Source organism: Aptenodytes patagonicus, chromosome 2 (genome assembly GCF_965638725.1).
Source record: "Aptenodytes patagonicus chromosome 2, bAptPat1.pri.cur, whole genome shotgun sequence".
NCBI classification, from domain to species: domain Eukaryota; kingdom Metazoa; phylum Chordata; class Aves; order Sphenisciformes; family Spheniscidae; genus Aptenodytes; species Aptenodytes patagonicus.
Window position 1 is genome coordinate 135,440,136 of NC_134950.1, and position 17,383 is coordinate 135,457,518.

The 17,383-nt window shown below is 39.6% G+C and overlaps 1 protein-coding gene across 6 annotated transcripts in view; it reads right to left on the bottom strand.

Moving 5' to 3' along the window:
• Positions 1 to 2,207: 2,207 nt before the first annotated feature.
• Positions 2,208 to 17,383, bottom strand: part of PALS2 (protein associated with LIN7 2, MAGUK p55 family member) — a 61,669-nt gene continuing 46,493 nt past the window's right edge. For 5 of the 6 annotated variants that reach the window (XM_076331327.1, XM_076331328.1, XM_076331325.1 and 2 more), the window contains 7 exons: positions 15,719 to 15,818; positions 15,089 to 15,157; positions 13,895 to 14,056; positions 12,103 to 12,305; positions 11,567 to 11,695; positions 9,055 to 9,222; positions 2,208 to 4,670 (listed from right to left, as the gene is read on the bottom strand). In XM_076331327.1, coding sequence (XP_076187442.1) covers positions 4,656 to 4,670; positions 9,055 to 9,222; positions 11,567 to 11,695; positions 12,103 to 12,305; positions 13,895 to 14,056; positions 15,089 to 15,157; positions 15,719 to 15,818 — 846 coding nt within the window. In that variant the 3' untranslated portion in view covers positions 2,208 to 4,655. Of the gene's footprint in view, positions 4,671 to 6,239; positions 9,223 to 11,566; positions 11,696 to 12,102; positions 12,306 to 13,894; positions 14,057 to 15,088; positions 15,158 to 15,718; positions 15,819 to 17,383 lie in introns of those variants that run through there. The other variant, XM_076331330.1, reaches the window with a different exon arrangement.

A 17,383-nucleotide genomic window follows, 5' to 3' on the forward strand; every position in this document is an offset into this window, starting at 1 on the left:
TGTTCTTTTCTGGGGGGGGTTCCAGTCATTCCCTTGACCTTGAAAGGTGGTGCACACAGATGGCAAGTGGATATGTGGGCATCCACGTAGTGCCGCTGTCCATGCGCTCTGATCTTCCTTACAGAGTTTTGGCGTAAGCCTTATGTGCACTATATTGCATAACTGCTTTCAGGGTGTGCATGCTATGTCATATATGTAGGAGAGGGGATTTTGAGGGGGGAAAAACCCAACGAACCCTAGGTGTTCTATAGAAACATCATTAAAAAAAGAAAAGGTTTTGTTTGTTTCCTGCTATTTTGCTTTCAGACGTAGATCAGTCTTTTGCTTCAGCTAAATCCACTGAACAGGTTCAGGCTGAGGAGTATAAAGGTTGCCGACAAAGCCAAGGTGAGGGCACCTGCGGGGCTGGCAGTGTTTATGGCACTGGGGAGCCTTAGCAGCTTCACAACTTGACTGCCAGTAACTACAGCCAAGGAGGGTGAAGGCACTGTGCTCTGTTAGTCCTGCTGCTTGCAACCCTTAGACAGATGGGAGCTCGGGGAAATGTTGCGTGAGGCACCACCATTGCGGGCTGAGTTCATGTGCGATACCCCACCTCCTGTGCAGGCCGAGCAGCTGTGCCCTGCGCCTGAGGTGGGAGCAGGGGAGGGGGCAGATGCCCAAAAAGGAGGGGTCGCAGGGGCAGCAGCACCGGGGCCGCTGCTCAGGGGGACAGAGGCAGAAGTCAGGGCAGCCTCGGACTCGCACAACATGAGGGACACCTGGGCAAACAGTGGTGTGCCCCCGAGACCCCAGACTTCCTGCCCGTCGTGAGGATTGCTTGGGGCTCTTGGCTCCTCGCCTCATCTGCTGCCATACTTTTAGGATTGATCAGCGTGTCTGCAGCAGCCATTGGTTGTGCTTCAGTCTTGGCTTTGTCCTTTTACGTGCTCTTTGTGGAGGGGTTTCCCAGCTTTCCTCCACTTGGCAGCACTTCTGTGACCACAGAAGCACCTCTAGACCAGCAGGTAGCCTAGGATGGCCTTTTTAGAACTGAGCGAGCAGCACAGCCGGGGAAAAAAAGAAACGCTAAGGCAGTTTATATGTTCATCATTTTCCCTCCAGTTCCTTCTTCCATGCTTTTGACAGGATCCTTACGCATGTTAAAATTAAAAATAGCTCGGACTGGGGATATGAAGAGCCAAAGGAACAGCAGAAGCAATACGTCTCTCTCCAAGTAACTCTTGTCCTGCCCTTCCCTAAGCTAAAGCCTCTTCAGGGACCCAGCCTAAGCTGCACTGATCAAACTTAATTCAGAATCCATTTTAGAAGAGCTGGACGTGCATCCACTACATCTTAGCTAAAACGGCGATTTCTTGTGACAGGCTGGCCGCATACAGAAAATGCTTTTTCAAGGTCAGATGGGGTCTTCCCCTAGAAGACGGGAGGTGGTAAAAGGGCTGTAGGGTCCTTCAGAGGAGGTTGGAGCTTGTCTCACAAAAGCTTTGATTTCACACCCTGACTTCCTTCCCCAAAACGTTGCTTCCCTTTGCTATACTTCCCGGTTCCCCAGGAGGAAAGAGGGGAGAAGCCACACCTTGGCAATTCAGAATCGGATCGGGACCAGGGAAGATGAGGTCAGCAGCCTCTTTCCAAAGGGCATGCGCTGTCCCTAGAGGCCAGCAGGCTCAGCCGTGCTGTCGATAACCAGCACTGGCTAATTACAGCGTGGGCCCAGGAGAATGACTCCCTTACTGCTGTCGTGCTCAGAAAATACAGAGCCCAAATTCAGCGATGGCATTTATAGGATGGTTGAAGAGGCCCCAGGAGCTCTAGACATCGAACGGGGATTCAGCGCGTTCGAGAACATGAAGCTAAACAAGACCAACTGAAACGTTGCTTTTCTGAACTTCGAGCACTAACTGAGGGCCAAACACGCCACACCAGCAGTGCGCGCGTGCCTGTGAAGCCTGCTGCGCTTAAACCAAAGCAGCAGACGGCGTGCAAAGCCCAGTCTGTGCAGACGAGTTGGTCAGCGTAACGTTTGGTACTAGCACGCTAACACATTCGTGTATAGCAGGAAATACGTCCTGTGTTCATGTGGAGCCAATTTTCAGCAGTAAAGGATCAGGCAAAGATAAAAGGCAGATGAGCGCAGATTGCTTCTTGATAGCATCCTTATTTGGCTAAAATTCAGAGTATGACCAAAAAAATCAGAAAAAAGCTAATAACTTTTTCAATATTAAATCTTTATTATATACAAAAATATTTTGTTGGGAATTAACAGAATTTCACAATTTGTACATTAACATTTTTATATTTGGCTGTGTTTATTGTGAAAATATTAGCTGTGAAAAAGACCATGGGGGCTTTAGAAAACAAGTCACAATTTAAAAATGTCCTGTGTATCAGCTGACTTGAATCAATATGAAGTCAGAATGCTAACAAGTCCCAGCTCCTAGGCCTGCTCTACAGTAGTGTATTCAAATGACAATTAGGTACTGAATCATCTTCAGGTTTACATTAGAAAGTTTAGCTAACAGTTAAGGGGGTTTTTTGTAGGATGTTTTCAGCTAAAGAAAGAGGGTTTTTTTTTTTACAGGAGAGCAGTTTTTAGTGTTTTACAAATGTCAAATCCAGTTTAATTTAATATGCTGTAGAAGAAAAAAAAAAAAACACGAGAGCTTCCAACAGGCAAAAACAGTTGTGGGAACAAGCAAGGTAAGGAAATGCACGGTGACAGACTTCTAATTCACGTTTAAATCCAAACACTTCACCAGGATTTTACAGTTCTTAGTCCAGTTTGGGGTGGGAGAGCGGCAAACTTTCTTGTATTTCAAAACCTAAGGAAGCGGTCCCCCCTTCTTACACCACCGTACACAAGTGTTACACACAGGCAAGGTATGCTGGGGCGGGGGGGGAAGGAATGCTCAACATGCATTTTTAAAAGGGGAAAAAGTACATTTCAACAGTTATCTCCATGTATAATTGTGTACAAGACCTAAACCAACAAAAATCCGTCAAAAAAATTAGTTTTTGCAGCCCACAATTTTGCTGCCACCCCCAGAACTGTACAAAGCAGCGCCATTCATTTTGCTCTACGCTATGTATCACTTAAGAGGTCAATACAGAGAAGTCGCGGGGGTTTTTGGAAGAGGTTTTATTGTATTCTCGGTAAATGTTGGCTACTTATGGAGTAACACTTGGATCAGCCGTGAGGACAGCCAGACTTGCATGGACAAGCATTAGCATGGAGCTAATGACATTAAAAGGAAAAGGATAAATGAGAGAAAGTGTTTCCAGGACTACTTTAACTATGTTAGCCTGCCAGGTTGGTCAGGAAGTGTTCCACATCTGACCACTGCCTTGGCAGCAAAAGGAACTCCATACCCAACTAGCATGAGAAAGGGTTAAAAATACTGAGAGCAAAATTCACATTTACTTTGTGTAGTTTATTCTGTAAAATACAACTATTGCTGAGACCCTGCTTAAAAAAAGAAAAAATGCTATTTGGAGGTGAAACTGCTTAACAGCCTTCACCAAGCTGGAGTTTCTTTTTAAGCCTGTACAGGTCAATTCCAGCTGCAGTGCCAGCAACGGAACTGAGAATTCAGCAGTTTAACATGTGGCAGTTTGTGGAACGGTATCCCACCCCGCCGAGTTCAGGTAAATTAGCAGATACTGTCTGAATTACTTACGGTACTTACCCCTGTTTTATTTATATATTGGGGGGGTGCGCGCGCGCGCACATGAGCGCACTTTTAATATGTTTGGAAGCCAAAGCCACTTGGTTATTTTACAAGTGTTTCCACTTTTTTTTTTTTTTGTATCTGTCTTGGGACTGAAAACAGTAAGTTATACCAGTCTTAAATACCGATGCTTATACTGACCGCTAGTTCCTCTACAAGACACAGGTTGAGAATCCCAGACAATTCCCATCAGTAAGCTTGTTAAAAATACATGAAAACCAAGAAGGGTAGGCCAAAAAAAAAAAAAAAATTGGGCCAGGACTTCACTTCACCACCTTCAGTAGTGACAGTCCACCAGAGAAAGCAAATGAAAGTACCTTTAGCTACAGAAATCCTTTTAAAGGCCCAGGAGAGGTTTCGTGTAGAGACCGACAGCTGGAGGGGTATTTAAGGCAAGGGGCCTAGCAGACCACAAGTCTTTGTATCCAATAAGCACTACCTAGACATCGATAAACTGATTTCTCACCGCTTTTGCAAAAGTAGGATCGTGAAGTTTGGCAATGACAATACGGTACTTTAACTCTTCAGAATTTGGGCGAGGCAGGAAACCCCACGTGAAGCAAACAGTCCATATACCTTTGCATGATAGATGCAACAGCCCTCTGCCTGTAGTGTGTCTTAAAGCTGTACCTACAGGCACAATGGGTGACGGGGAATCAATCTACTGCAGTAGGCGCCACAGACGTATTGAGAAACAGCTTCTGCCTCAAAGCTCAGTCTGAATGAAGAAGCAAGATGGATGAAGAGTGGATGGGAAACCAAGGAATAGGTAAAGGAAGTTTGAGTTTGTTCGTGTTCACAGTAATAGCTCGTGTGTAAAGACGGGCAATAACCCACGTCGCCCGATTCCTGGAGCGGTGCTCTACCCCATCATTCTCCACTGGTCCTTACGCATAGCAGAGAGGCAAGCGTGGCTCCAAAGGGTATCTAGCCAGGAATTTTCTGTGTTTAAAAGAGAAAAAAGTTTCCTATTTCTTATCTGAATCACCCCCTTCAAAACAAACAAAAACCAGATGACTTCCTGAACACTGCACTGCAGGCAATTTGTACTGCAAGTCATTTAGGTACGATTTTAGAAGATGCAATGAGTTAGAATTGTACAGAGGACTGGGAAAAAAAGTGTCAAAAAAATTTGAGCCTATCCGAGATGTGACAGTTTATATAAACGCAAACTCAAAAGTGATGAGCTGATCCGCCATCCTGCTGCACAAAGGTTTGTACGGCTAAATACAGAGAGCCGCACTGATCTGAGAACACAGCACAAGTTAAGGATACTGCATTGGTTATAAATTGGATTTCCCTTGCCTATGTCGGTCTGTGATTCTGCTCCAATTTTACCTTCATTTTATATTTGCAGAACATTTTGAAAGACCTTTATAAATCTATGCAAGATGAGACATCCCATTACAGTTATCCCACTAAACTTCAATTGACTGCATCTTGTCACATGATGTAGAACCTAAAGTAGACCGGGTAGTGTAACATTTGGAGACGGCAAGGTAATCACTTGGGTACACATGCACCGAAGTATTTACATTGAAGTTGAGATTGGTGCACGCTTCAGGGCATTTTTGGTGCATTTAAGGAAATAACTTATGGATCTTGGCATACTGACTGTACTTTTATGTATAACTTCTCATTCACAGGGCAACTACAGTGTTTCTTCTATTAGTCTCTATATGTACAGAATTTTACAGCACCTCATGCACTGTCCAAAACAGATAGAAATTACAGATAAATATAGAATTTTTAGATTGAAATATCTGTATATTTAGAAAAATATACATTATTAAACACAATAAACCAGGTAGAGCAGTGTACCAGTTCTAAAGTCTCACATGCAGGTACATTTCTGGATTAAGTCATGGTAGCTTAGTAATGTGATAGCAGACGTGAGCATTTTTTGTTTTACCATCCACATACATACATATACACAGAGAACTATTTGATAACTTACTTTTCTAAACTACTTAAATATTTATCTTGTGAGACATACCACATATCTTAAACATTTAGCAGCATCTTCACCTCGCTCAGACACACCTATTGCTATCATTAACAGTCAATGTAAGAAGTTTTCCTGTTAGTATCTGGAAAATGAATGTTTGGTACAGAATGAGATACATGAAATCCTAGTTATTTTAACTCCTCCAAAACACTTCAAACAGCTGTTATAGGAAATATTTTCACTTGCTCAAAACTAGCCTTTCACAGTGTCCTTCTCCCCTAATTGCACAACGTACAGGTCGCCATCTAACACCTGATCTATCACCGCTGTGTAGATGACTGAAGTGGCACCATCATTCTAAGAACCTCCAAGAATGCTCTTTTTAAAAAAAAAGTAACTGTCATTCTCATTCTAGTCACCCTACCAGGTAGTGACAAACTAGGCAGAATATCTGATGAAAATCTGATTTTGCTAAAAACCAAACCAAACCAAACCAAAACCCACCACCACAAAAACAAACCAACCCCTCTCCCCCCCCCCCCCCCCAACATTATATACCTGCCAATCTGAACTCTCAGTTTTCAAGATCTAACGAATAGATGCAAGGAGTGTGGTGTTTGGGTTTAGGTGGGGTTTTTTTCCCCTTGCAACCTGCATGTGGACGTCCAATTAAAACCTGCAGACACTTTGATATGATCTTTGCATGCGACCTAAGCAAGCCATCTTCTCTCCTTGCTTCAGAATTGTACTTCTCGCTAGCATCTACATTAACACCACCAAACGGTCAGCCGCTAGGCTCCACTCTGCTAACTGCTTGATTTAAAACCACTACGTGAACCTGTAGCGAAAGCTAAAGCTTTAGGCTTTAGCAAATACATGGCTATTTGGAGGTTGCTAACTAGGGAGGCTCTTTTGACAGTATCCTCTCTGGGATGGAAACAGATGGAGCAGAGAGGTTTTCCTGACTAAACCTTGGCGCCCGTGTTTCATGTGTTTCATTTGGTTAAGTAAATTTATGGGAAAAAAAGATGAAAATAAGTGATATTTGCAATATAAAGTACTACGGTGTGGAAACTGAAGAATCTTCTCATTCCATTCATTGGGAAAGAGTGAGCTCAGCCCACTTTTGGCATCACAAATAGAGTCTTTTCTAACTCATAATGAAAAGGCATCATATCTGTCCAGATAGCACATCTTATTTACAGCATATGTAGGTCTCCTGTTACACAGTATACAAACACAGTTTAGTCACGTTCAGCATATAGTGCCAATAACAAATCATTAAAATAGTCAAGCAATGGCTCCGCTATCATTGCTGCTACATACAACGCTCGATCCGTTTCTCAAAGCAGTCTCTGAGCGATAGGATCACAGAACATCTCTCCTGGGAACGGAAAATAAAAGTCTCATGCTGCTGCCACATTTAAAAGCTCTGCCAAACGTAAAACAAAACCAGAGAAAACACATCCTGAAAAGTATAACAATGAAACAAAGTAGTGGTACAAATTTTCCTTAGAGGATTTCAGATTTCCCTCTAAAAGACTGAAATCTTGGTATTAAGAGCCGCAAAGATTACCTGTGCTATACACCGTTTCGACTAACATTTTCCACATACACTGGGACCTCAAGCCCCCCTGTCCCTTTCCCCCCACAACAACCAACTTTATAGGCTTTTTAAAATCACCTGTATACTGGTGGTTTGAGGTTTTTTGAGACTTACGCTTTTCCTATACTGCATCAACTCCATTTTTCTTCTCCTTGTGCACATAAAAGTCTTTAAGAGCCCTAGGAAGCAATACTGTTTTACAGTGCCTAAGCCTCTTTTCCTTCAGAAATAGTTCTGAGGAAGCTGCCTTTTGATAGCATTCCGTGTCACACTTTGGTGTTGAAAAAGAATTCAGAAGCCAGGTGCCTGTCACCAGATGGAAGAGAAATTAAACAAATAATAGATGACTTCAGTTCAGACACCTAACCTGGTTAAGTGATGGTGAATGTTACTATATACAACAGCTGACATTGTAATATAAAATATGGTCACAAAAAGAGCTAGCCTTAGCGACAAGCTATATTTTCATTTTGTTCTTGTTAAGCAGAAATTTACATCAGCATAAGTTTTGATCGATGAACTTGAACCTAATACGGATCATATCAATGAGCCTACTAAGGGGAGAACTATCACTAAACAAAAGGAAGTATGTTGTAAAATGAAAAGGTATAAACAACATTGCTTTTTAGCAGTAAGCCTCCAATTCACAAGCTATCTAATGAAAAATGCAATTAAAAACAATGTAACAAAAAGCACAGAAATTCCATTACATCACACTCATAAAAATACAGCAGTTGATCACACACAAATATTCAAAAAGATAATATAGAACCCAGCTAGATCTCACAGGAAATTAAGCCACAGATCACTATACAAATACCGAACAATGTCCTAAGAAAAGAAAATGCCTTTTTTTTTTTTTTTTTTTTAAGCAATGTGTTTTCACAAGTGTGAATAAATAGTCCTAAACATTAAGCGTCACTCTACAAGGCTCCACGTTATCAGGTTCTCTCCCAGGCTACTTCACCATTATTCAAATTGCACTGAATTACCTTGTGTACAAGCTTCTAACGTCAGGATTTCAACCACAATGGGCTAACAGGTTGGCCCCCAAGAACAGCCTAATAAGCAGCTTGCAAGGTGTTGCTTTACGTTATTTCAAGAGACACGTATAAGGAAGGAAACCTACACAACAGTTGTCTAAATTAAGAGACATCAAGAATTTGTGAAACATCAAGAATGCACCAACATTAAGCCGAAAGAAGCTGGAGCAATGGAGCTGTGTTGGTCGCTGCTTTTAATATTTAAAATTCTGCTCCCATGAAATTACTATTTTTTTAAGGAAGGAAAAAAAAAAACCACCAAAGAAATTAGTGTTCTTCCCTAATAAGAGCTATAGACTTTTGACCGGTTAAACACTGACGTTAACAAGTTTTACAAAAATTGTTTCAAGTATCCTCTTTTTAATCACAGTGAAAATGTAAGACCAAGATGTAAATGTTGAAGTGAATGACTGAAAGTTTCTTAGATGAAAAAGGCAAAGGTACTAAATCAAAACATATAAAAATGCTTAAACGCATTTCCTTCATGTGATATGAATAGAAAGGTTATCTGTAAAAAGTTAGAAAAATTAAAATAAATTACATATTTAAGTACACTTTCCCTTCAACATTTTTATAAAAATTCAGAATAGTGTACTTTTGAATATACAGAGAGTAAAAATGCACAGGTGCTGTAGGTTATCATCGGTATCTACACAACGTCACGTTAGCATATCCACTGCAGTTGATTTTATTTGTTACTTAAGCCCCTCTTGAGAAATCTCAATATACCCAGCTAATTGGGACCCACTGCGGTTCCAGCCTCAGTCTCTCGATAGCAGTCTGTAGCTTCTCGAAGGCTTTGTCCAGGTTGTCATTTACAATGGTCAGATCAAAATAGTGGTTGTATGCTCTCTGGATCCGTGCGCTTTCATCCACTGTTTTTTTCAAATCGGTGTCCTGTTGAAGAGGTTTTAAAGATTACTAAGAACATAAGACTTGGCAAATCCTTATAAATACAGAAGAAGTAGCCCTTCGTTACATCCTGCAACTAACTATTTAAAGCTAATACTGAATATGTTTTAAAAAAATGATGATAGTTTTCATTTATAGTATTACTTAAGCTAAAATGCATTGAAAGGGCTGAAAATGTTACGAGCTGTGCCAGTAACGTTAAATATGGCAACCAAATGTTTGCAAATCTTGCAATTTTTAAGAAAGTCAATAGAAGCACATGAACTTGGGCTGGTATGCACAATGGGCAGTTAATTATTTTGCACGTGCAACTGACGATCCGATCAGAACAAAATTAATCCTTTAGGAATGACTGAGTCAATCAGTTGTGTAAATATGTTTGTGCCCTTTTTTATTTCCACAGAAAGCACCAAAAAAATCCAAGAATTTAAATTAATATGAAATGAAAGACAATGAAAGATACATTTCCAGTAGACTAAAGCTCTAGAATACCTTAGTGCTTTTAGAGGCTACATTTCAGCCTTGCTCACCTGACATCAGTTCCTCATTTGTAAACTACTGCTGCATTATTTTAGTTCTGATGTGAGCTGCAAAATATGCAGGAAATTTATATTCCTACATTATGAAGCCTTCACGAAGTGCTGCCACTGAGCATTTTTTTATGTTTCATTAGTCCTACATTCTTAGAAAATTCCCCTCCACTTTTGCACAAAAGCAATTTTTTTGGAAGCAGTTATGAGATTTGTCCCCTTGACAATATTTATTTTAATATTTTCAAGTCCTGATACAGTTGTAAATGCAAAAGCCAAAATGAAAAAAGTAAATGAAGGAGACAAGTAAATGTAGCACCACAAGAGCCAGAATTTTTGCAATGGAATGGCTTAGGATGCTAGAAATAATGTAGACCGACCCACTAGCAAGCAGAACGTAATACTTTAAACAACATTTGTTTTTCATTTGTTCAGGAAGTACAAGAATATGAAATGGGAAATCCTACTTTTTATATACACGTGCACAGATATGATTTAGAATCCATTAAGATATATAAATGTAGATTTTAAATGTAACTATCCTCTTTATTATTCATAAGGACAAGTAAAACAAAGGCAAGGATGTCACTTAGGGAATCGAATACTAGGAAGTGCAGGAAATTATTTTTATATTTGTCTGGACAGTTTTAACCTTGCCTTCTTGTATATGCATCGCAAAATTCAGGGTTCATTTGGGGCAGGGAGGGGGAAAGGCAGAGCACCCACAGAGATACTAGAATCTATAATAACCAGAATCCAGGAGTAGGACTGGACAGTCTCTCATGTGGTTAAGAGAATGGGATCTCACAGGTTTGAAAAGAAAAAAAAAGACTAAAAATCCCATATTCATTTAGTGGAAATTAACCCGTCTCCCATTTTACTGCTTTGAATGCCCTGTCAGCATTATGCAAGGTATTGCTACTATCTAAGCTGCAGCAGCATCGTTGTGAGTTGTCAGCAAACCATGCTTTTCTCAGATGGGGAAGTTGTGCTGCTGAACACAGAAGATAGTTTTCTTAACTGCTCAATCTGGCTTTTTTTGCTTTGGTCCTGCAGCTGGGAAAGTTCGTGCCCATACAGAATATTTATAATTTGCTGCCTTGGAGGAAGCATGTCTCATTTCCCTCTGCTACACGCTGGGTCTCAGAAAAGGAGAGAAGATCTAATGAATAAAATGTGCCACTTTGCTTTACATGACAAATCCAAGGAACTTAAGGGGAAGAGAAGCTATTCAACACTTCTTATTCTGGCAGCCCCCAGCCATTCTCAGTGCAGCATGTGCCGCTGCAGCACTGGAAACAAGGCCTAGTGGCAGTCTGTTGTTGGTTGGTTGGTTGTGTTGGGTTTTTTTTTTTTATGCAGGCTGCAATATCTTTCTGAAGGATTACAGATTCCATTTTTAAAGCACACCTATATTATAAGACAAACCTGAACAAAACTTTTTGGGGGGAGAGATGGGGAAAGTGAAGTAAAGACATTTACATAAAAGAACAATTCCCATCATCAGATCTCTACTACCATTTGCTGCAAATAATCAAGGGTGATACTTCCCAAAGAACACATTACAAGTAATTTTTGTAATCAACACTTCTCTGTAAGAGGTCTATTTTTAAGAAAGAAGCAATCTGCCTTATACATAGTATTTGATTAACACTAAGTAATCAGCAAAAGCCTTGCCTAACTTTTCTTAGAGACATTACTTTCAGAACAAATTCCATCTAAAATGAAAGGTTAAAAAAAAAAATAAAATCTAAGAACAACCTGTTCAAAGTAAACTAAGTATGACATAATCTGCTTACAGTGAGAAGTTTGGTTGTAATTCCAGCATCTACCACAGCCTTGTGCATAGCACGCAAAGTCTCCAACTCTGGAGCAGCAATAAACACTACATAGGGCATGAATTCTGAAGTCCTCAGTATTTTCAGGGCCTAGAAGCAAAGCAAAAGAAAAAAAACTCCTAAGTTTGAGAATGACTCACCACATGTCCCCATTACTTAAGGGGCACTGCAAAACTCGTCTGTTACCACGGGCAGAAACACAGAAGCGAAGATTCTTATTTCTATTTTAGAAACTCCTACGCTGCCTTTTGAAATGCTCAACATCATTCTTTCCTTGGCTAAGAAGATTATTTACTACTCTGCAAGACTCCTCTTCCATGCAGAATCTAAGTTGGGTTTTTTCCCACCTTTCTAACTCATTCCAACTAAGTGCCACAAATGCAAGAATACAGTTGATATTGTAATCTTTAAACCAGATAAGAAGCCTTCAAATTTAAAGGCATAGCTCTTCAACATTATACTCCTACACTTGTAGTGTAACACTGTAAATGATATACCTGTGGATTCACATCCAAGATGCAGGTCCTTCCTGTCTGAACAACTTCAAGGATGGAATCAATTTTGGTGCCGTAGAGATTTCCTTCATATTCTCCATGCTCTAAATATCTGCCAGCTTTAATATCCATCTCCATTTCAGCTCGTGACACAAATCTGTACGCTTGCCCATCCTTTTCATCATCCCTTGGCTTTCGTGAAGTAACTAAACAAAAAAATTTAAAATATAAATGGAGTGTTTTCTTTTTATATTTGGAATACAAATATGAGACTGGACTGCCTATTAGGTTAGGGAGAGTATAATACACATTAATATACAATTATAATTGTTCCATATACAGACTAATTAATTTTTCTAATGTAAGTTTCAAAACTGAGCACAGCCACTCCTGTTCCCTTTATTTCTATTTTCCTGTATGTTGCTTACCCACCCATTTGCTTATTTACTTTGTATTACTCCTTCATACTATGCACAACACTCATTCATCTCATCTTTTTAATTATCCACTTAATAAAATAATTATTTAAATGACTTGGAAATCAAATGGAAATTTAACTCTCAAATGCCAAATGTACTTCTGAAAATAACTGAGCACACATCAGAATCTGCCCTGCCCGGCCCTGCCCCCCAAACCCATACTTTGCTCACTGTATTTGCCCTGTTATTCAGGGCAGAATTACCTGAGCTACCTATAAAGAAAGTTAGCTTATATATCAGAAGAAGCCGAGCCACCGTAGCAGAATCTTAGTGGAGGCCAGCTAATGCTGCTTTCCAGGACAACTTACCCTTTAAAGCAAGGTAAATTCACTGCAGAGAGATTAAAGCCAATATTTAAGTAAAACATTGGCAGCCATCTTGGGTGTTGGCTACACTGTGCAGTACAGACCTTATTTAAGCAAGAAAGTGAAAATAAAATAAAATGAAATATCAGATTATTACTGACTTTGCTGTCCTATCACCATATTACCTGCCCGCTACTTGCATTTAATTAGATTTGAACTCTAGAATATATTAAACATAACAGTGAATGGATCCCTTTCGTAATACTTGTATCACCACTTGGTGCCATACTACCACTTGGTGAGGAGAATAATAATGTAGCTAGGGTGGACTTCTCTGGTCAGCAGTCAAACAGGAGGGGACAGTTAAAAAAAATAAAGATCTTGTGAATGAGCAAAGTGACTATCTGGAAGGAAGGCAAGAAAACAATACTTCCGTAAGGGAGGAGGGTTTTTTCTGAAGTTGATAGGGAGAAAAAAAGAAAGATCATGGGCTTGAGGCTAGATGTATTAAAATATCAGATTATCATACAAATCTTGGAGATCACAAACACCAGTTTTATTGGAAGTTTGTTGCTTTTCCCTACATTTCTAATACTAAAGTAACAATTTATAATGCCTATGGTGCTTCTAAAGATGGAAAAATAAACAGCAGACCTGAGAAACTCTATTGGCTGTTCATTACAAAAGTCTACTAGGAACTTTGAGAATCCCTTCAGTAACTGATGGTGACCGACACTGAAGAAACCTAACAGACTGAAATACTGCACATACAAAAATTGTTTCTCTGCAGCATCAGTAACATTTAACTGCTAGTTACAAATATTTTCACTGTCATCATACGTTAGTCCAGTTGTCTGAAAAGATGAAGAACCTTTTGTTTTCCCATTCTATACAATTTTTATACTCTGACAAAATTACTCCTACCCTAAATCACTGCGATAAACATCAGGTATTTTCCAGATAATCAGAGACTCAAAGTATGATATTACAATAGGAATGCTGACAACTTACATGGCACTGTAGTTCCAAACCTAGTAGGATTCAGTACTATGAACCTGTTCTTCAAACTTCTTCGCCCCACTCCTTGGGCCCCAATTAAGACCAGTGTTTTCCTCTGAAAAGGAGGCATTTTGGCTACTTCCTCATAGATCTGGATTTCATGACGATCAAATTCTACATTGAAAAGTGTACAAAAAATAGTTAATACACAGTCAGTACAGTAAGAAAAAAAACCGTAGGCAGTCCTGCTATGTATCAACAGACCACATATGAACATAAATAGTACTCAAAGGGCATTAAGTCTGATACAAGCTTTCTTGCTTTAAATTGGTATGGGAATAAAATAGTTACCCCTTCATGGACAGCATAAGGTCAGATTATTACCTTTACTTCCAAGGAGAAAATTCAAGATTGATCAGAATGGGAAAACTGTGATTAACAATTAGTGAGTTTTCACAGAATCCCAGAATGGTTGAGGTTGGAAGGCGCCTCTGGAGGTCATCTGGTCCAACCCTCCTGCTCAGCCAGGGCTGCCTGGAGATGGTTGCTCAGGGCCATGTCCAAACGGCTGTTGAATATCTTCAAGGAGGGAGACTCCACAACCTCTCTGGGCAAACTGCGCCAGTGCTCAGTCACCCTCACAGTGGAAAAAGTGCTTCCTGATGTTCAGAGAAAACCTCCTGTGTTGTTGCTTGTTGCCTCTGGTCCTGTCACTGGGCTCCTCTGAAAAGAGCCCGGCTCTGTCCTCTTTCCACCCTCCCTTCAGATATTCATACACATTGATGAGATCCCCCCTGAGCCTTCTCTTCTCCAGGCTGAACAGTCCCAGCTCTCTCAGCCTTTCCTCACAGGAGAGATGCTCCAGTCCATCATCTTCGTATGTCCGTATCTCTCTTGCACTGGGGAGGAGCCCAGTACCCTTCAGGTGTGGCCCCACCAGTGCTGAGTAGAGATATCCCTCAAACTGCTGGCAACAAAGCTTTCACTTTTTTTCTCTTTTAACACAAAGTTCTTCTCTGACTTCCACCTACCGAAGATGTACTCAGCACCACCGTATCTTCACTGGTCACTATTGCTTTTAAACCAGAAGAACTGTCTGATCTATCAAATTTATAATCAAATATTTTACTGCAAATCTTTCAGCTTTGGATACACTAGACTCTGCAAGTTTAGAGGCCTAGAGAACATTTGATCCATAAGAGATACCTGCATTTCTTGTAGTGAGATACATCATCTTTTTCTTTTTTTTGCTGCTTATTGTTCCGCAGAAAGGCCCTAGAAATAAAAATTGAGACAAACTCATCATTTTTGTTAAATGTGTTTTCCCAAAGCTTATTTACATGAACATATGCAAGTTTAGATTAATTAAATTTACAAGGACTATTTTAGAATTTTATGTATTCTAGGGCAGGAGATCACATCTATTTTCATACACATCAAATGGCATAGTAAAAACCGAACACAGAGAAAAAAATTAATTTTCCTAGAAAGCTTTGTATAAAGCAGCAGAAAAATCCATTAAACATGTTTAATTTATTCACTTTCAGTGCATACTATAAAAACACAATTAAAAAAAAAAAAAAAAGAGCTAATTCTTATGCCCTTCCCACCTCATTTAGCTTTTCATCAGCAGGTGGCAAAACTGATTCATGTATCTATGAAGACTAAAGACAGACTTTAGCCTTTGTCCTTTAGTCAAAGCCAAAATACAATAATTAGCATTTTGCAATATTCTGTGTATTCTCACACAGCAGTTTTCGAGTATCTATGAAGGCAGGAAAAGCAAAACAAATGGAGTCAGAGCAAAATCTGTTCCTGAAATTCATGAAATCTCACCTGAGTTGTCCCAGTCCCTCCTAACAAAGGCCTTTCTCTTCTCTTCCAGGAACTGGCTAGGAATAAGCCCTGCACTTCCTCCTTCTTTGACATGACTAGCCTGGAAAAAGAAAAAATAAAAGTCATAGGTAACTTGTGAGAAGCATTTTTCTCATCGATATGGTATTGACTGACTTTCACACTGCCAGAGTTTCTCAATGGTGAGTATCGATACATTTACTACCGAGACTTGGAAATTCAAACTCAGATGTGGATATTAAAATTCTGTCTTACAGTAACTGTGTCTTGCCATTGAGTATTAAAATTCAGGAAACTTTAATAAAATAGATAGAAGTTTCATTACTGGTTGCTATTAAGTTAGTAAGCTCCCATAGCCATAAACTTTTGGCATCAAAATCCTAAATGGAATTCTATGGCTCCAGACATTGAACTCTCAAGTGACAAAACTCGAGACTTTCTAGTACACAAGTACACTTATTTTGTATTCTTGAGCTGCTCCAAACAGGTTCCAGTGCAGCTTATTAACTCTCATTTCACAAAAAGTGAATGCCATTAACACATGCCTAATCATGCCTTCAAGCTTTTTGCACTAAGTAACTACAGATTTAAAATCTTAGTAACTTAAGTATTCCTGGTAATGAATGTTTGGCTAAGATACTCCATAAAGTAATTTCATGGCAAGCTCAATTCTCAGCAAGCTTAACACATACAAACACACAATTGCAAAATGTTACACTTTTCTTCTCCATAATCGATCCGCCTGTCTCTTGCTAACAGGAACTGTTTGCTTTCCAACTTGTATGCTTTTACCTATGACTAACTGATTTTTTACAGTTAGCAAGTTTTCAATTACAGGCTAGCGTTTCTAGAAAGCACAAGGGAAAACTAACAGTGGCATGATCTGCATAGCAACACTTGCAACACACTGTGCTGGTTTAATGCATTTCATTTTTGCCACTGATCGAGTGTTTAAGATTTAGCATTTATTTCTCCTGGACTCCCACAAGTTACAAGCTGCAGAGTTTGAAAAGCAATAGAGAAGACAGCATGTAAGCTAAACGTCAAACTACTCCGGAGTTTTGGAGTGTCTAACGTCTGAAACTAATTAACTAAATTTTCTGCCTTCCCTCACACTTTTTATTCTCTCTCTTTTTGTTATTACTGTCACTGACAAGCAACAGAATTCAGCAACAGTTGTTGATGTATATTCAAATATTTTTGTTGCTTTTAAAGAAGTCATACATACATTGCTCTCAAGTAACGTTTGGCTTACTATTGCTTGTTATCTAGCAAAGGGTGAGCAATTTAGGAGTGGAAAGGGAAATTAATAATGCTAAACTCTTTGCCTAGATCGCCACCGCTACTTGCAATTTTGAGTATCTCAGTTGAGAAAAGCGTCTTGAAGGTTCACTCATCCCACTTTCAAAGGCACTGATGATGTTTAATTGTGTGTATAGTGTCTTGAAAAAATAAAAATAACATAAGCCCTGGATTACATTTCTACTGAAGGACTGAATGTAGAAATACAACCTTAAAGCAGGATAAACTGTTAATATTTGAAATAGTGCCAAACACTTTGATTATGAACATGCATGTTACAGCTCACAGACATCGACCACCACTGTGGAAATAAAAGATACTGCTTCTCCAAATAGCTATTCTCAC